At 33.6% G+C, this 21258-nt stretch overlaps 1 protein-coding gene and 1 pseudogene across 2 annotated transcripts in view; both read right to left on the bottom strand.

The window, feature by feature from the left end:
• Myo81F (unconventional myosin 81F) overlaps nt 1-21258 on the bottom strand; it is a 215594-nt gene that overhangs the window by 43839 nt on the left and 150497 nt on the right. For both annotated transcript variants that reach the window (XM_089246115.1, XM_089246116.1), the window contains 8 exons: nt 13788-13977; nt 11877-11974; nt 9592-9682; nt 8967-9087; nt 7758-8035; nt 7450-7583; nt 7056-7258; nt 2778-2909 (listed from right to left, as the gene is read on the bottom strand). In XM_089246115.1, coding sequence (XP_089102241.1) covers nt 2778-2909; nt 7056-7258; nt 7450-7583; nt 7758-8035; nt 8967-9087; nt 9592-9682; nt 11877-11974; nt 13788-13977 — 1247 coding nt within the window. The remainder of the gene's footprint in view (nt 1-2777; nt 2910-7055; nt 7259-7449; nt 7584-7757; nt 8036-8966; nt 9088-9591; nt 9683-11876; nt 11975-13787; nt 13978-21258) is intronic.
• LOC149072618 (uncharacterized) lies at nt 14141-16987 on the bottom strand (annotated as a pseudogene).

Here is a 21258-nt window from a genome sequence, read left to right as displayed (position 1 = left end):
TCTTGTATCACATCACACATCTGGGAGAGAGATGGCAGAATACCATGGACTCTTATGTGGGCTATTTGATTTTTCTGCTAGTGATTGTCCGGGAAAGTGACAACTTAACAATCATGGAATCCCATCTTGCTAACTGGTTGACCGTTCTTGTAATTGGTCATTGTGGAGGGTAATCCTTACAAACTGTGGTATTTGTTGAAATTTAGAAATTATAGTTATAATAAAAAATTGTAATTGCTAATTGTGATATTTTTAAATCAAAAATTATTAATGTTAGAAATTTAATTATACAGTAACTTTGAATAGAATTTGTTAAAGTTGAATATCTGTTTCTTTTCCTTTCTGCAAATATGGGAGAAAAATAGCGACCAGGAGCACATAGATGCATTGCAATATGAGAAAAAAAAATTTCGGAATAAAATTTAAATCCTCATCTAATCAGCCCTGTGTGTAAAAAATGACAGTGGATTGACAAAAATTATGAAAATATCTTTCAATTTTGGCCGGCATCTAAAATAAATTAAAAATTTTCCATAGAAACCTGTGGAAAATTATGTTCCAGCAAATGAATGTGATTTTGGAACGAACTATCTTTGTTACCTGAGGTATCACTGTATGTAGCCCATACAGTTTATAAACTTTTTCAGTAGTTTTCGAAAATAAAGACACATATAGTGGACTCATTGCTTCATATTCAATATGAAGACTGAGTTCTCTGCTTAAAAACCCAAAAGAATTGCATAGTAGTCAGAATGACAACAGCTGTGAAAGTTCACATGCAATTTTAAATTAATTTATCCCTTACAAGAGGGCAATATTGCTGCTATTAAGAGTACAGTAAGTTTTAAAAAATATATATTATTGTGCTGTTGCATCTATCTCACAATCTTATCCTAAAGTATTTGAAAAAAATATTGATTTAATGAAGAAATTTATACAAAAATTGCCACGTTTTCAAGACAAATAAATTCAATTGGTCGACGCGTTTCGGCTCTTCAATGGAGAGCCGTCATCAGGACCTCGTGGTCAGAATTCACACGAATGAGTCGTGGAGGGGTGATGTTTACGTCTGGTCGTCCAAAGAGTTCGCCTTTGTATTTGCTGCGTCCGAGTGGTCTTTGGATGCGAATTGGGGAGCCATCTGTTGCAAAGTGTTGAAAGTTTTTTCACGACTGAGGTTAATAAAGCCTGTCCAAGCTGACGAAATGGGTGGCGTGTTTCTTCCATCATTAACGAGGAAATTCTGACATGTTCTGATGAAGTATCCCTCGAGAAAATTCAATTCAGAAGTGTGTGTTGCTTTTTTAAAAACAAACAGTTTTAAAAACAAACAGCGTTTGTTTTTAAAAAAGCAACACACAATTCTGAATTGAATTTTCTCGAGGGATACTTCATCAGAACATGCCAGAATTTCCTCGTTAATGATGAAAGAAACACGCCACCCATTTCGTCAGCTTGGACAGGCTTTATTAACCTCAGTCGTGAAAAAACTTTCAACACTTTGCAACAGATGGCTCCCCAATTCGCATCCAAAGACCACTCGGATGCAGCAAACACAAAGGTGAACTCTTCGGACGACCAGACGTAAACATCACCCCTCCACGACTCATTCGTGTGAATTCTGACCACGAGGTCCTGATGACGGCTCTCCATTGAAGAGCCGAAACGCGTAGACCATTCGACCAATTGAATTTATTTGTCTTGAAAATGTGGCAATTTTTGTATAAATTAAAACCAGGCAAAGTTTCTAATTTTTGTGATAATAATGAAGAAATAGCAATGTTTTGTACACCAGGACTCATACATCTATATTTCAAGGTTTTTTAATTTAAAAAAAAATGTCCTAAATAATAGAGTTTTCTGCATAGTGCATTACAGTAAAACTGAAATTATGAATAACTGGTTTTAGAGTATTTGCAAAATGAGCAAAAATTTGAAACCAAACATTAATTGAACTAGCGATATCTTGCAATACCAGTAGTATGTATGCCAAAACCTCTTTGATGAGGATCTAGACTAATCCTCATCGGAGGCTTTTACAAGGCTTTACATATTCACATTGTCTGTTGAGTATTACATGGTCATAACTAAGCTGGTGGTTCTTTTCTCTGCAGGCAAAATTGTCTTAACAAGTTCAGAGACCAAGCATTTTTAAGGGTTCCTTTTATTATTTTAATGAATGATCCAATTTAAAAAAAATTAAAATTTTCAATAGTTTAAGTGGGAGAGATCTTTGATTGACTTGGGTCCCTTCCCAGGCCCTGTTGGCTCATTGGTTAAGACACCACTGACTTAGTGGAGTGACATTCGCAACACAAGCCCATGAAAGACTGTCGCACCCTTTTTTTTTTAAATACAAGCAGGAAGTTCAATGTGAAGCCCCCAGAAATTGCTAATATCATTCTAAAAATAGTCTAGCCGTATATATTAAATAAATCAAACAGTTTAAAAAAAAAAAAAATTTAGCTGGCATGAGGGAGACAGTTGTGGAATGAATTATTTGAGTTTCCATTATTTCTTATGAGGACGTTGATATATGAACATTTTAGAATATGAGCACGTCTATAATCTAAAATGCTCAATATGTCCAGGTGCGATATATGAGTCACTTCTATGTCCAGTGGTGTATATAAAGTCCCTGAACTGAAAAAATTCTGTGTGCCCTAAAGTACTTTTAATAATATGCATGCATGCAGCTTGGAAGGAACACATACATTGCATGCTTCTACAACACACAAAAATAAATATAAGTTCAAATTTAAAATGATGAAACCAACCAGGATGATCAGTTGTTTGTTTGATGAGCTGCAGAAAAAGTTCATTCATGAGTATATCTTTCTTCATACATCTTTCTAGAATTGATTGAGCAAGCTGTAAATGATCTCTTTCAGCAAGCCATTCAGCATCCTCTGCAAGCATGAATAAAGAAATAATAATTTTTAGATCCATATTCAAAACTACTTGAACATCTACTACTATGTAACCAACTGAAAATTTCTCTGAAAGAAATTTGGTGTACCCTCCCTCTCTGTTTCAATAAAGAACCTAGACATGTTTATTTTTATAGACAGGCTTTATTAACATGTCTTCCAACATTTATTCTCATAAACATGTGTAGGTTCTTCATTGAAAATTCACTTTTTTTTGTGTATTTTTTTTTACCTTTTTTAACTTGAGGATTTTCACTTTGTACACTTTTCTCAAATGTATTTCACAATTCATGGGAATTTATTATCCAAAATGTTCTCAATAAGGCAAGTGTCAAGTTTTAGTGCTACTAAGTCTGTCATCCATCAGAAACACCTATTTTTATTTAAGCCTTTGCTTCATACATTCATTTTTTTTGTTTTTCTTTATAAAGTAGTATATTTTATATTACTGTGTAGGCCCTATACTTCTTTTTTACTAAATAAGTGAGCCGCAAAAGCGCTTTTGTCAGTCAAAAAAGTCAGTGTTTTCACAAACACACACATTTGTTTCATTTTTCACTTCACCTTTCCCACAAATGATAGGGAAAAAAACCATATCCACTGACATCTGAAGCAAAGAACTATTGTTTTACTCGTAGAACTGATTGAGCAACAACATTTATAATTTCATGATTTCTATATATAGACAGAGATATTTCTCATCTAAAAATGTCTCATTCCTCCCAAGTTGCACGAGGCTGTATTAAAATTTGAATGAAATGAATGATTCTCTTTTGATTTTATTAACTTATATAAAATTACGAGTTATTAGGATACTCTTCATGAATAAATAAAATTGAAAAAATTATTCATCTCTGAAATAACTTTACATATGACCCACATTTTTCAGCAAAAAAGTGCACCAACTTTAATTAGCAATAAATTAAGCTTGAATTAGAAGCTATAAATTAGCTTTAAATTAATAATAGTGTAAATATTCAGTTTTGGTCATAAAAGAATGGAATTTTTTTCTTCACATGTCCACCAACCGCTAAAAAAGTGCACCAACTTTAATTAGCAATAAATTAAGCTTGAATTAGAAGCTATAAATTAGCTTTAAATTAATAATATTGTAAATATTCAGTTTTGGTCATAAAAGAATGGAATATTTTTCTTCACATGTCCATGCATGGAGATTTCATTTTACTAAATATAACTGAGAGGAGTGTTCTCAACCTGAAGCCTATAAATTTTCACTATAAACTTTCTTCTCAATAAATTTTCAATTTATTGAGAAGAAAGTTATGCGAAAGTTTATTAAGAGAATGTGTTATGCTCCTGGATGCAGATAGCCCTAGTAAAGGCATAAAAAAAAGGGGACCACTAAATATATATATATATTTTTTTTTTTTTGTGAGTATATATGTGGTTCCTGGACAAAAAAAGTTTATAAATATTGACTTAGAGGAGCCAGTGGTTCTATAAAATTTGAATTTTCTAACTTTTAAAGAAATCATTTTTTTTTCACAAGAAGATGCATAAAAACATTTTTTGTAATAATTAGAAGTTGCCTCTAAAACTAATGGTTCAGGATTTAGCTGGGAAAATGATAAGAGGGGACACCCTGTGTATCATCTTGTTTATGCATCTGATCCAGGTCTTATGTTTACTTTCCAAGGTAACATGCTATCTTCAAATTTATCTATTTATGAGCACAAAAATACTAAAAACATGCAAGTGTTTTCAAGAACTCTGAAGCTGCAGCCAAACATTTATTATATCAACAGTTTCCAAACAATTTTTATGTGAAAACATATAGTAGCTTCGATATTTTTAAGAGTTGGGTGTTTCAAGAAAGTTTTTCAGAGAATTTAAAACAGCCGTTCTTGATATATTGTGTTTCTTTGGGGGGGAAACTTAATACCTGAAAATTCATAAATACAGTAGTCATGGCCCCCACAAGGGGTGGGCTGACAAGGCTCCAGCCCTGGGGCCCGGGGTGATTTTAATCTTTTTTTTTTGTTTTTCACGCTATAAATTCATCATCAAGGGGCCCCGTGAAGTCTGGTCGGGGGCCCCGTAAAAGATCCTAGCCTAGGAGTCCTGCTTCAGGATGTGGGGGCCATGACAGTAGTTCCATAGTGATAACACAGTAACAGCAACTAATTTTAAAACATAAAATAAAAATAAACAACATTCTCTAAATACATTCTTGAATATACAGCAGAACCACTTTATAATGTCACCCTTGGAGGCCTGCAAAACGTTACAATAAAAGACAACAGACTAATTGATGGAAGTGAAAAAATAAATCAGTAAAAAAATAGTGATCTCAAAATGATGAAAAAATTCTTTTCCTTCTTTTAATTTTCTCTCAAGTAAACCATCTATGAAATGAAGACCTTCAATCTCAAGATGATTCCAGAAATCAGTAAAAGCCCTAGAGGGTCAAAAAGGAGAAAACTTAGGGGGGGGGGGGGCTAGGATTGCTAGACATCCCACATATTTGATTCAAGAGCAGGGGGCAGGTGTGATGAATTCATGTTCATGAATTATTGGGAGAGGGATGCTCCCATGAGGCACAATGGTGGACTGCTGAAGTTGGTTTTTAACTTTGAGGTTTGAATGTAAGTTGATCTATTTAAAAAAAAAATATCTCTCTCCATAGAGAGCAATCAGGGCTATAAGAATTTCTATTTTTCAGAAACAAACTTCATGTTAGGTGCACAACACAAAAATGAGAACATTCAAACATGCACCTATTTTTTACAAATTCCTCTGAGAAATGCTTAAAAAGGTGCATGTGCAGTTAGTTCAGTAGCTCCTCTCATAATGTTTTGGAAGAGCGTCAAGTAACCTACTCAGGGTTCCCACTTAAAACATTAGAAAAAATAGGATGTGATACCCCCAGACAACATAATCTTAGCATAAAAAAAATCCTTCAAAAAAATTTTTTTTTTTATTTAATTTTTTTTTTCATATCACTTCTTCAGTATCCTATAAGATTGACTCAAGACAAAGCAAATGGCAGAAATGACTTGGTAAGAAAAACAATTTTTGGTCAAAACAGTATACTACTTCACCAAATACCAACTCTGGCCATATCGCTATATTGCAATTTACTGCCATTAATAAGATGGGTTGGAAATGAAGGCGCTGTCTATCGGTGGTCGCCTCAAGTTAGGGAAAATACCTTTACTATATCCTCCCTTAGATTCGAACCCGGGACCATGACAGCAACCTTCACGGTGGTAGACAAGCATCTTATCACCATGCCAAAACAGTGTACTAGCAACCACAGATAATTCTTTTCTGTCTCTCTCACAATACACAGTATATTACATTCCTTTTTTGAGTCTTCCACAGTCCAGTCTGTCAACTCTCTTCAATGCCTCTGCATCCTCTAAAAATACAGAAGACAATTGCTATTGGGAAGCATCAGAATCACTAAACCTAGAATAGGCCTGTGTATCCAACTGCTTCATTAAGCAAACTGTTGTTTCACCTATACACCAAATATGCACCATAATTTTGAATGATGAATGTTAGTTACTGTCCACGACCATGAAAGGGTTAATACAAAATTATTTTTTCCATCCAGACAGAAGTTTTTAATGACTACAACTTGTTGAACTCTCAAAGTAAGCAAAAAGAAAAATTAATAAACCAAATGGTTTGCATACACCCCACAAATAACCTGAAAAATGATGCAATTTCTGCTTTGGCGGAATCATTAATTGCAATCTACTACATTTGTATTATTTGGCAATATATTGATCATCCCTTCTTCAATTAAAATCAACACAAATTTTATTGACAGGATTTGGTAAAAAAGAAGGAAAAGTAAGACAAAACTTTAAAGTAGGACATTTTACCAAAAAGTAAGACAAGTGGGAGCCCTGGGCCTACTGTTCTGGCAACTATGTTGAGCCTTTATGTGTTTTGACCAAATAAGTTTCTAATTACTTCATTCTCTGGACAGAACCGTAAAATGCTGATGGTATAAGCAAAGTGACATATAAGAGAGTAATAGTATAAAGTGGTTCCACATAACCATTGTAGATTAATTGGTGTAAATAATGCAAGATTACAGATGCAATAATGCAAGCATTATTTGCACCTAATTACTTCAGAATAAGCACATGCCTTGTTCTAAGAGACCAGAATAAGCCAATATTGACTGAAACACATGAAGCACCGTCTCCTCATCTTCAGGATCACTGATATTACTCAGACTGTGAGGTAAAGCCACTTTACTGAAAGCCCAGTGGCTGTGACGGAATGATTTATAACTTTCCTCAATATCACCAAATTCTTGCCTGAGTTTTTCCATTTTATTCCTATTCCATCTACATTAAAAAAAATAGCATCATGTTATCAAATGTAAAAATAGTTACAAAAATTTATATTTATTAAATGTTATTCTTTTTTTAACATCACAGATTGTTATTTTTAGCAGTGCAATGATTTTTATAAAGGTCAAGAGCACCAAAACTCTTTTCAAAAACTTGCATAAAAAAGGTTAAAATGTCTAACATACTTTCGTAATGTGCTCCGAAAAAGACCAACATTTTCTTCTTGTGGTTTCCTCATTAGTCCGGAATCCACTAAAGCTCTTCGGCAATTCACAACATCGTGGTACAGTTTTTGCCTATCTTCAAAAGTTAGTTTAACCTGTTCAAAAATAAGTTAATAACCCATTAAATAATTACATTTATTAAAATTATTTATTACAGTAAAAGATCAATGTAATTTCATGTATTGATTAAACAAAACATTGTGCTATGCAATTTTGCATAAATGCTTAAAAAATGTGTGTTAATTACACTAATTTTAGAATATACTAACCCTCCATCCCAACTCATATGTTGGTCTCAACCAATTGGCATGCGTTGGAGAATAACTGGCTATAAGGTTAGCAACTTCTTGTTTTTGAGATGTCTCAAATATAAAGCACTTGTGAGTATCTGGCAATGTTTTCAGCAGATTAATTGTTACCAAATCATCACTTGGGTCAACCATCACAGATTCAACATCACAATACCTGTATGCATTGAGGATTCCTTTGTCTAAAGGATTAACCATTAGGATGCCTTCTGCACTGACACCAAGAAGCAATTTGTGACCTGAAAAAGTCAAACAATATACCAAAGTAGTAACAATAATAAATTAAAATACAAGCTCTAAGGTTACGAAAGGTGAATCTCCGAATGACAGTTGAAAAATAAAGTAAAATTAAAATTGAATAGATAAAAATAAAAAAACAAACAATATTGAAAAAAAATACTTTTAACAAACATTGGCATCCTTAATACCTAAACAGAGCAACCCAAAATTAATAAATATCATACTTCTTGGCAGTGTCACAGTTACAAAAAAAATAAAATAAATAAAAATTGCTCAATGTAAGCAATGGATCGCACATCACATGTACCTTTCTAAGATGAAATTTAATTCTTGTGCGATCACTATTTTCTTGTATTTGCAAACAAATATTTGTTAGAAAACGCTTTCTAATATTCAGAACCAATTCTAAATAGTTGAAATGCTAATTAATTAGTTGATTTTTTAATGTTTTATCATTTTCATCATAGATTTTTTTTTAATTGTATTTTTGAAACAAAAATTAATGTATAGGCAACATAGACCTCTTTTGTTCATAAGCATTATCCTTAATTGTTTTACAAATTGCTTTTAACTTTTTGGATTTAACTTTCATAAACTAAATTCCTTAAAATACCTTAGCTGAAGAGAAACCTAGAAAATATCATCAGTTTCAGAAATTCCGGGACCACTCTTTTTTGTCTATCATATACTATGATTTTGTGTCACACAAATTCCTTACATTTTTGTCCTTACTTGGTTCAGACCAACTATAGTGATAATCAGTTCTTAAGATGCCAAGAATGTTAGTGATGTGCCCCTACTTATTATGTCACTGCACATCCCTAAAAGACTCAAAGTGTGTTTCTAATATTTTGGGCATAGACAGCATACAAATATGAGGTATACCAGAGATTTGAACCTTCAAAACTGAAAGAGAAAAAATAAATATACCGTATGACAGATAGCCTTTGTATGTAACAGGAAAAAGAGTTGTCCCATATAGAGGGTACTGCATAACAACAGACAGGTACCATACTTTGGCCACCAATTCAGATTTTCCATTTCCATAAATCTACAATAGGAAAAAAAATCAAAGCCAAATAGGAAATCAAACAAAGCTAATTTCATGGTATTTTCTGCAAATACCTAAAGATACACACTGGCAAAAAACATTTTATTCCTTTTAATAATATACAAACCAGGGCCGCCCTTACCAGATGCGGGCTTGAGGAGAACCCCGATTTCTGGCCCCAAATATGATTTTCCCAGTAATGAAAGGAAAAAGAAGCAAGCAAGCACTCTTAAGTATTTTTTTGAGCTACTCTAGTACAAGATATCTTCCCCTTATATGGTAAGATATGGAATTAATAAAGCATATTTGGTTTTATTTTTATTGAGGAGAAATAAACAAACATTTATAAACATAGAGATATGCTTAAAATTAAGTAAAAAGATTTGATTTATTTAGCATTAAATTACAATTCAATGGCATTAACAATATTTTTTGCAACATAAATTATTTTGAAAAAAAAATTTTTTTGGCTATTTTCTGTCAGATAATTTAAGTTATTCAGACCTTGTGAGCTTCGGACAGATCTGATATCCAATCACAGTCGCGCCTTGTTTTCCTGATTCTAGAACATAAGAAATTCCCAACATCTGCATACCTGAAAATTAAAAATTTAGTTCTAAATTGCAATTTAGAACTACAGCACAAGGATTGATACTTGTAATACACACAGACACATGTTCATAATGCAGATATAATAGACCCATGACTTTAAAGTGTCATAACATCTGAGAATAACAGTGCAAAATGCTTATTGGTTGGATGCCTCAGATCAGAGGTGCCAAGATGAAAAAAACATTGAGGGAGATGAAAGTTGCTGGTCCTTTCATATATATGGGACTCAAGCATATACACAGGAGAGGGAAGATGCATTGCATTGTTTTTGTCAGAAATTATTTGGGAGGCTCAGCCCCTCCTACAAAATTTATTACGGGGGGGGGGGGGAAGCTGAAATGGCCCAGCCCCTAGATTCTGATTCCTCTGCCTCATATTGCATCCCAATAAAATACAGCACTTGAAGTTTTCACTTTCCACTGGTGATCAAGTTGTATTGCAATAGTCTCTTGATAATTCGAGTTTCAAAAGTTTGAGCTGCTGGAATTTTCTGAAATTCCTTCTCAAAGAGCTTTATGTATTTCTTTTGCTTGATTCTTCCAACGAATATGAGTAACTTCAGTTTTTAAGGGGTACTGATCCCTAGGCTGGGATCTTCAGTGGACCACCCAGATCATTTTTTTACAGACCCTTTTATAATGAATTTACGATGTAAAAAAATGATAACATTCATATCGGGTCCCTGTAAATCTCTCTTCTAAACAGGTCTTGACAAATCTAATCTTAATGAACTAAGCCTGTAGTTGTCAAATTGTGCATTGCGGCCCCTAGGGGCATCGCAATGAGTTGGTGTAGTGCAGGGTCTTCAACAGCTGACATACTCTGGGCCACATTTTGAGTTTCAGCCAGGCCCATGGGTCACTAAGCTATACTACACATATATTATCAAAGTGCTCGGCAGGCCAAGTGTATCCCATGGCCATGCATTGAAGACCCCTGGTGTAATAATTTGTACCTGTTCAGTTCTTTGAAATGATTCCTTTCTAGGGAGCCACGGATGGAAAAAGTTTGAGAACCACTGAACTAAGCCATTGAATTGGGAACAAAATGGGTGAGAGTCAGTAGAGTAAGAATGAATACATATTTCGCAAGTGCACAGCTATTCCATAATTGTAAAAAAAATTTCACTCATTGCTTCAGCTTCTAAATAATTTACATAGCTCTATATTGCCAAACAACAATGCAAACAAGGTAGATATTTCCACCACATATCTGCGAGACATTTCAAGTGTGCAATCATGCTATTTTCAATGCAATATAAACAGTTTTATTTTTAAACCAACAAATTCATACATTGAGAGCACAAACTGAAATATTCAAGCAGCTAAAAGTGGATCACGACTTCAAATTTCTGAAAATGTGATAGAAAATTATTGCAAATTTTAGTAAAAAATTTTTCCAATTTATCAATGCATTTTTTGATAACAAATCAAATAAAAATAAACAGAAAAATAAGCAAAATATATTGTAATGCATTGTGCTAGAGCAAAGAAAAATTAAATGATATAAATCATTTTCAGATGAGGAGTGGAAAAAAGAAATTGATAACTTCAACTAGATGGATTCGAACCTTGATCAGCAGCTTTGCAGTCTGATAAACTACCGCCTACACCAATTCAGTTGATGGATGAAAGCCTAAAACTACTTACAATGAAAAGTATATACTTTTAGTGAAGCCCGTTGAAGTGTAAAAAATCTTTTTTTTTAAATGTATTACTACCTTCAATATTCGCTACCATTAACCACAGAATTTTAATTTTCCCTTACACAAATTAAAGTAAACTGTGTTTGTATCGCATACAGCATATTAATCCATTGGAATATATTGTTGTAATTACATAATGAAGCCTTGTGATAAAAACACAATAGATTATACAATATTATGGTAGTGGGAATTATCATAAACCAAGAAGCCATGTGATTGGCTGAATACAGCTTTTGACTGAAAAAAAACCCATACAATCGGGGAATAATGGTGCACTTGTGAAAAATGTGCCCTCCCCACCCCTAAACGTTGATTTCTATTGGTTTTTTTTTGATAATCTGAGTTTTTAGTAATCCAAGGTGGCCTCTGTCCCGTTTATTTCAGATTATCGAGACTCTATTGTATTCTAAATGGAACATGTTTGCAAGTCAGGGAGTACCAAGTATATGAGTACATCAAAATTTTAATTTACCTTTCCATTTTCGAATCCTGTGGCTCACCTAGCAAAACTTGAGCTTGAAGACCAGCCAACTGAAGAGCAACTCTTTCATTTATAGGAAACTCGTCAGCCTGAAAAAAAATTCAGATTACAAAGTTAAATAAATGTAAAATTAACCAACTAAAAAACTAAACAAAAAAAAATTCTATATTTATTTTTTGAATGAGTGAGTTGAGAGTTTTTAAATTTTTTTTTTAATGCAGTAAAACATTTGATTAAGAATAAATCAGGTTATGAATGCTTCACAAGACAAGCAAAAATTTTGAACAAATTTTGACTTTGTAAATGATCAATGTCTCATAATATGTATACTGAAGCCTCCTAGATGAATCTAGTCTATAAGAGGCTTTGGGTATTCTTATTGTCTTCTGAGCATCATGTGATCACAACACACAATTTCCTTTCTCTCTCTACAGTTAAAGCTGTCTTGATGAGTTAAGGAGGGAATGGGCGAATGGGCCCAATCTTTTTTTGGGGTCTCACTTTATTATTTCAATTCATGAAAGACCAAATGAAAAAGTATATTGCATGCATATGCACATTAAATATTTTTTCAATAGTTCAAGGGTCTCTTAAACTATTGAAACTTGAGTCCCTTCCATGAGCCAATTTATAGAATTCATAGCGCAAGAATTCTTGTTGTGTGTGAATGCAAGCAGGGATTTTAAAAATTGAAGCCCCTTGGTTTTTTCCACCATTTTGAGAATACTCAAGCATTCAATATAAAATAAGTAAAGAGCAATAATGTATAGATCAACCTTCACTTTACCTTTGACAAGAATCATGGCTGGTATCAAAGAAGCAATTGTGACGAAACAAAGTATATTTGAGTTTATATTATTTCTTATGGGAAAGTTTGCTTTGATATAACGAGTGTTTTGGATTACAAGCTTGTTTACAGAATTAATCATGCTCTGCAAACCAAAGTTCCTCTGTGTTACTAATAATGAGGGTGTTATATTTCCTTATTTTTATCTCATCATTAACAAAAATATTAATCTCCTACATGAATATAAATTAACACTTCTTATATGAGCAATTTTCAGCTGTAACGATAAAATTATTTAATCGTTTCTTCTAGGTGCAACACTGGCATGATATTGCAACCCTGTCGGGAAACACACACAGGTTTATTCCATACGCACACAAAGCCTTCACTCTCGTCTCAGTGTTGCTTTTTCGCCCTCTCTCATCAGCAGATAAAACCCAGAAAACAAAAATACTCTACATATATATCTTTATTAATTAGAGACACCATACATATTTCCACCAATTTAAATTAAACAAAGAGAAGGAAAGGAAAAAGATCTAATCGGAATACCATTTCTTTTTTGCTATTTTTCAAAATATGACAAAGGATTACACACGTTGCAAATTTCTGTAGCTGTAAGAGGAGTTTTAAATTCTGGCCAGACTAGGTTGGACTGAGATATCAGTCCCTTGCTTGTGATGTGTTAATGAGTTTTTCTTGGTTCAAGTTCATTTGAATATTCATAAAATTTTTATTTATTAGCAGAATTTGCCAACAAACCTTAAATAATGGATGGACCAATATTCAAATTATTGGGCTTGCATAAAGATTGCATGCTATTCTAATTTATAGAATTAAGTATTGGGCTAGAAGCAAACAGTACAATCTTTTTTGATAGAAATGAAAAATTGTTTAGAATTGCAACTGTTTTTAAAATGCTATGTACTGAAAATTTCAAAATCATTAGTAGAAAAAAAAATTTACAGAAAGGTTTTTAGAGAACAGAAAGGAAAATTATATATGTATTAAAACTAATGCACTTCATTGATATTAATGAATCTCAAACTCTGAACATTACACATATATGAATCAAAAGAAATTTATGAAAGAAAAATCTATATAATTGTTTTCACCTTAACAACACCATGAACAGCTTGGGCAAACAATAAGTTAACTTCAACAGGATCTTGAGGAATTTCCCTAGGGTTTCGAAAAAGTCGTTTACGAAACAGAAAGCGACATTCACCTCCTCCAAGTGCTAAAGTAGGGCCCCTTCTGGATAACGTATTATATTTACTGAATGTGGCTGAACTCCTGCTGCAACTGATGAAAGAATAATACATTTATAGCAAAATAATAAATAAATTTATTAGTGCAAGAAACACAAAATTTGTTGTGCAATGCTTCATTTTCTGCAAAAACTGATTATCAAACTCAGATTCATAACATTTAGTATTATGCCGGCACTTAACAACTAGCATGTTCTCTAACATCGCGTCAGAGAGGGTTGATCAAAATAAGTTCTAATCTTTTCCACTTGACTGAAAATTCGTTCACATTCTGAGGAATAGTTAAAATTGCTGTCATTACTTGAAACAGTCTTTCAAATTTCAGTTCCCCAGTTTCATTTCTGATTTCTCCAACTTCAGCCCACTGAGAATCAGAACGATTCATCATGCAAATATTCGTTGGCAGTCTGAATACCTGAAACTCGCTAAACTCTTCTTGCAATGTATCTATTGTTTTGTCTTCTGTTTCACCAAACAAGAGAACAGAGAACTTCTCTATAAAATATTTTAAACTTGCACAAAGGATGCATTCCCAAAATTAGATATGTTGGCAACAGAGATGAATGATGTAGGACTTCTGAGTTAAAAAGAAATTTGTGATGCACGTAATCACAAGCAACTGTGAAATATTTTCAGATGCAGTCATAAAATATTGTTTTGGTTTTGTCATTTAGATCATTAACCCCTTTTCTAGTAGAATTAACAATCAACAAATCCTGGTCATCTTTCTAATTAACTTTGTCATTATACTGAACTTCGAGAATATTACTAGCTACTTTGACAACAGGTGGTTTCACATACTTGATTGTAATCTCTTCATATAAATTCAAAAGGATAGACAGCAATAGATGTATATGTGATGCAGATGCCTGCAGTTTCACATTAGTAATTTTAAATACTGAAACAATGTATGATAGGAAAAAGCAGAGTACCTTATTCAAGTCTGATGACAAGAAATAAAATAGCATCTCTTCTCGAGAAACGACACTACCATTCCTTTGCCTTTTAGATGAAAATGAAGTATCATCATCTGGAGATGCTTTCCTTTTCACTGTTGACGTCTTTTTTGCACTTTTCTTGCTGCTATCCTTGACACCAAATTTCTGAACATGGAGATGGTGTAAAAAGAAAGAGGTTCAACTCCATTCCATTTCATGACCTCTTCCTTGAAAAATTGACTAACGGTGCCCACTAATATAATACACTGTCTAAACATTTTCCAATGGATAACTAGTGGGTATTAACATGTTTGAGAATTTTTTTCATGTCTGTGCCATGAAGTTCTTGTAGATTCTTTAGCTCATCTTTTCTTTTTGAACTCTTCTGGAGAAAATAATATATGTCCACTATAATCTCATCAATTTTGAAGGATAAAATAGCTGCACTCTTTTCAGCAGCTAAATTGAGCAGATGGCAAGTACATCAAATCATTGATATTTTTGTGGGGACTTCTTAAAACAGAGTAATACCCAGATTTTTGTCATCCCTCCATAACAGGTGCGTTATCACAACTGAAAGAAATGCAATTTTCAATAAAAATATATATTTTTGGATTCCAGTTTTCTTATCAAGAGATTGCCAATGTTCAATCCAGTTGAGTCCCCTTCCAAGAAAGGCACAGGTAGTAAGCAATTCAACATTTCCTTGCTTGGCTTATCGAAAAAAGTAACAACAATTGGGTATAACTTCGAATCAACATCATCTGTTCCGTCACTTGCTACTGAAAAATGTTGACATTTCAGAACTTCCAAATTGAAGTTGAATCTTTGGAAGCCATCTCATGGATGATAGCAGAAGTTTTTGTTCTGGCACTTCATAATCTTCCACTATGTTGCTGTCGGGGAAAATTTTCTTAAAGCTTTCCCACGTGGTTGCTGTAATTTTTCCTCCATGACAAATACTTAAATCTGTTCGGCAGCACATGCAGAAAGTGTATTTTTCTCCTTTCCAGGATTTCAAAATGAAACAAAATGTTTTAGAATATTCATTTTTAAAACTTTGGTAATATCGCTTCTGCTTAGGCAATGACATTATGCAGCATGAATAATAAAATACAGCACGTGCCCACACATAGATACAGATTAATGTCCTCAAACATGAGTAATGGAGCATGTAAACGTATGGTATTGATGTCCATGACAACAGTCCGATCGATCAAACTAAACTCAATTATACAGGACTTTACCTGCATGAGGCTTTACATGGGTTACAAAGGCAGACAATAAAAAAAGGAAACAACCACCCAGATGGCTGGGACCACAGTTCCCAAGCTTAGTAAGTTATCCAGTGACGTCATGAATTTACGGTAACAACCCAGGGATTTTTTTCAGGATTTTTCATTTATGCAAAGCTGTATTTGGGGATTTTCTTATAAAAATACTAAAAAGCGGAAGAATCTTGTTTCTGGCCAGAAGATTACATAAAGGCTAAAAATCGGAAGCATTGGCACCTATGCATAATGCATTGAAAATGGCTGGTGTAATCACGAAAGGTCCAGGCAACTAACATTGCCAAGAGCAATTGCAATTAACATTGCAACTCATTGAGTGATATTATTACACCATTATTGAACTATAATTACCTCTCAGCCACCTCGTTGGGCATTTTGCCTGTTGTGGTGTTGTATTTGTATTTATATTTGTATTTCACAGTTCCAATTGGGTGTGACAGGAAATGACCTCATTCGGTTACAGTCACCTTCTCAGCCTCTGTGGGCAAAGTACAGTTGGAAATGGTACTCATCACTATGATGATCTATTTGCTATGTTTTGTGGCTCAGACAAGATTCAAGATTGATTAAAAGCATTAAACATTGGAACTTTTAGCTACCATAGCCCATTTGGTGAAGTGTGCATTAACAGTTCCTCAACTCTGACTGTAGCTCTCATTTTTCTGGGTTGTAATCTGAGCTAATGTCTGGCCTTGACAGCACACTATGGGCTGTGTCTCTGACCATCATCTCTGAAGGCACTGTCAAATGCGAAAATTCCAGTTCCTAATCGTTTTGGATATTGACTAGCCCATATGTCTGGCACCTGTTGCATGGCTGCGATTGAAGGTGTCTAAATCACTAGATTTACTCAGCTCAGATGCGAGTGAGTAGTGAAATGAGATTCGCATACTGTCATCTATACCTAATTCCACAGCGCTTCATTGTATTAAAGTAATATAAGCATTCCATGACCTAAAATATTTTAATAAAATATTTGTAACAAAAGTTTGGGAATCACTGGCATATGCATATGCCTAGCATTCAAACATATTTTCAAAATGTGCCACAAACTAGGGCTACTTAAATTAAAAATATTACATATTTCAGAAATTTTCTTGCAAGGAAATGGTATAAGTAGAAAGTTTACCAACACAACCTGATTGCCACTAATTTTTATATTTTTCAATATTAATTTATAAAGACTGGAAAATATCCTTGTTTTCAAATATAAATAAACCCTTAGATTGTGACAAAACATTTTATCCACAATAATGAATTAACCAAATGATATGTGGACTTAAACATAAGGGGTGGGTGGTTCTATGAAGCCTAGCACTGCAACCAGAACTAGTTTACAAAGAGGAGAAAAGTGGTATAAACCTAACAAAATATTGAGACTTTTTAAAATTATTTTTTTCTCCTCAAAGGTTTCAAGGAATTTGCAAACATAAACATATTAAAATAACATTACCAGCACTCATAAAGTATTCATTATTATAAACACTCAACTTCGAGACATGAATGTGAGATACAATCTTCCATTTGAAAAATTTCTCCACAGAGAGCAGGCAGACCTTTAACGCAATACTTTTATAACATGAAAATTCAGACATTTGCCATTTTCACTTCAAAATATAGAAGGCAGGTGACAGCACCATATAACACAAAACAAGTATAACAACAACATAAATACATTAAGGCCACACATATACACGCACACAACACGTTTCTGCATATACCAATTTGTTAGAAATTCCTCAGAGGAATGTTTATGAGTTGCATGTACCGAAGCACTATAAACATGTCAAACAAACATGAAGTAGCTTGGAAGCAGAAACAATTTTAATTTAGTTTCAATTCAAATAACACTAAAGCATTCACTTAGCAGTTCTAAAACATAAACACACATAATAAGGAATGTTATAAGCAAAAGTGTAACTACTGCAAATCTGGGGGGGGGGGGGGGCGGATAATGGTGTACATTGGATATAATTCCAATTTCAGCTAAAGGTAAATAGGAAAAATTACCAGCTAAAATACATTGCAATAATTTCACTCCTGATAAATGAAAATTGTAGAGATATCAGAATTTTCTTCTTTCTCCAATCAACAAGAGATCCATGGGTAAAATGTGTGTGGTAGGTTGTGCTATTTTTTTTAAACTGAAAGAAATTTACTTTCTAACTTTCTTTGATAAGGAAATAATTTGAGACATTGACAATTAAATGAATTCATTTATATATAAAATATTTGAGAAAAAATAATACTAGAAAGTTAGGTGCCAATTCATTCTGAAGAAATTCCACTGAGTGAATTAAAATACTTTTCTAATACTGTTAAAGGCAATGGGAAATCCTGATTCATGCATATGATACATTAATGAAAAGAATTCCACTAGGAAAAAAATCTGTAAAATATGGGTCTTAAATATGTACAGTAGAGTGGGTGGAAAAAAATGAAGTTTTTATTTTCAAATCACTATAGCGCAAAAAAGTAGCCTCTTTTAGTAAAAAAATTGTTTAATTAGTTAATATGTTCCGGTAGCGCATTGTACTTGAAGTTTATGGAAATTGATGAAATCAAACATTTTTCTTAAATTTTTTAACATTAGTTAAAATTCTACAGGTGGCACACTACAGTTTGTTATTCTTATTTTATGGTTCAATAAAATAAAACAAATTAAAACATCACTAATATTTCAATGTTTATTGGTTGCGCAAAGTGTTCAAAAAACAGGAATTATCCAAATTTGTGCAAGTTTCATTGTGTAGCTTTTCGCCTGTTTTGTCAGAACAAAACGACCCAGAATTTATCCCTAGGAGGGGGCTGCATGTCGAGTTCCACCCACACCCTACTCAATGAACCATCCGAAGTAGGTGTGTGTGTGTAACTTACATTATATATTAAAAGTAGTTATCAAAATGAAAACTAGGATTCAAGGCTTTAGTTTCTTCTACTGTTCCTTTTCCAAGTATACAGATTTGAAGTCTAACTTTCGGGAGAAATCAGGCATGACTGATTTTTATAATAGCACAGATCTGATGTAGCAATCCCTAGCTTCATATTCACATACTTTAGTTGAGCCCTCAGTAACAAGTTAGGCACATTTCTCATCTGCCTGAGTATGGCAGGAGTGAGCACGTTTGAACTGCACATGGAAAGACCACTGTAGTGGATTGTGTATCTACTACACTTCAACGAACTCCCACTCCGTCATACAAATAGTGCAATGAATCAATGAATGCCAGGACTCTGCCACCAGACTTATCCCGTTGCCAAGATCTCTTTCAGCCCAGCTTCATTACGAAGTCTGGAACAACTTGTGTGTACCTGGCAGTCTGAGTCATATGTAGTGTTGTGTGGGAATTTTTAGTGCTGCCATCTACATGTGAAATTGTGAGTGAAGTGAAATGATTGAATATTTGTACCATTGTTGACCTGTTGCTCTCTATGGTGAGACTTTCTAACAGGGGGATCGGCTTGCATTTGCGCCTCAAAGTTGGGAACCACAGATATAGATGGTGCATACACAGGACCAAAACCTTTTTCCAGGCCCATTGTATAACAGCTTACTGGATGAGAAAGCTCCCTGTGGTGGATTATGAATCTGTAGATTGATTCTAGAAGTAGACAGAAGGATGCTGAGCAAAGACCAGCAGTATTGTATTCATTAGACATATCCAAAGCAATAAAGTTGGGGCATTGTCCAGATGATTTTTCAATCGAGATCCTGGTCGTCTGTGACATTCTAAATGAATAAATGCGGCCAATTCATTCAGAGTGCTAAGGTTGTAGGCCTACATGAATTGACCAAATTCGTCTGAGAAAAAATCTGAAGTTTTCTTCATCTTGACAGGTCTATGTGGTTCCACATCAAAAAGAATAAGTATTTTAGTGATGCACTAAATATGTTTTTCCAGCGGTTCAAACATTGCAGTATTTATTTGACAACTTACTTAAAGTTGTTAATCCAGTAATTTAACACAATGTGTTCTTTGCACACCCTGAAAATTTACTGTTGGCTATGATCGTTGATGACAGAGAAAACATTCAAGAGAGCTTGGATATAGAACTTTTTTACCCTTTATATCCTGATGGTACATTAAAGTACCAGGTTAGATAATTTGTTTCGAACTAACTGTTTCAAAAACATTGTTTTTTGTGTCTTTAATTAGAACTAAAATGACCTACCAAATAAGTTACATGATAGCTATTTATTATTGTCATCACATTTGTACTTTTATTTTAATTTATTATAATTTTCTTCTTATTCTACTTTTCACAATGTCGGATACAAAGGGTTAAAAGGAAGATAATCCACCTCTACAGGAAAAACCATTAGACACTTCATGCTATGTAAGATAAACTTTGAAGCCACCAATTTAATTGGAATTATTAACTGGAATACTTGCCTGTTGTATCCTTTCCCCAATGCTATGGGAAGTATGTGATGATATTATATCATTTAACAATTCCGACACTAACCACATCAGAGGCATCGCAATGTTTCCCAGTCACACTCAGACAGTCAAGAGATATATAAAACTTGTGATCAAGGATTCAACCAAAGTATGTAGACATGAAGCTAAGATGTACATCAAATCTATGCTAATATTAAGATCAGTTATGCCCGATTTCTCCTAAAAGTCAGATTTTGAACACGCTAGTTTTGGTGACTAGATTAGATACACACGCTGACTTTGGATGGCTATTTGGGTAGGGAGTGGGTGGACCTTGACATGCTGCCCCCTTCTAGTGATGAATTCTGGGTCGTTTTGTTTTGACAAAACAGGCGAAAAGCTGCACAATGAAACTTGGTGCTGCAAAAATTTAGATAACTCCTGTTTTTTGATAACGTTGCACAACCAATAAACATTGAAATATTAATGATGTTTTAATTTGCTTCATTTTATTGAACCATAAAATAAGAATAACAAACTGTAGCGTGCCACCTGTAGAATTTTAACTAATATTAAAAAATTTAAGAAAATTGTTTGATTTCATCAATTTCTATAAACTTCAAGTACAATATGCTACTGGAACATATCAACCGATTTTAAAATTTTTTACATTGTTTTTATTTTTATTAAAAGAGGCAACTTT

The sequence above is a fragment of the Pholcus phalangioides genome, unplaced genomic scaffold, assembly GCF_987345545.1.
Source record: "Pholcus phalangioides strain wild (caught in Gottingen) unplaced genomic scaffold, Ppha-v1.0 ptg000017l_1, whole genome shotgun sequence".
Taxonomy (NCBI): Eukaryota; Metazoa; Arthropoda; class Arachnida; order Araneae; family Pholcidae; genus Pholcus; species Pholcus phalangioides.
The sequence above is the reverse complement of the archived record's forward strand: the minus strand, read 5'-3'. Positions and strand labels throughout refer to the sequence as shown.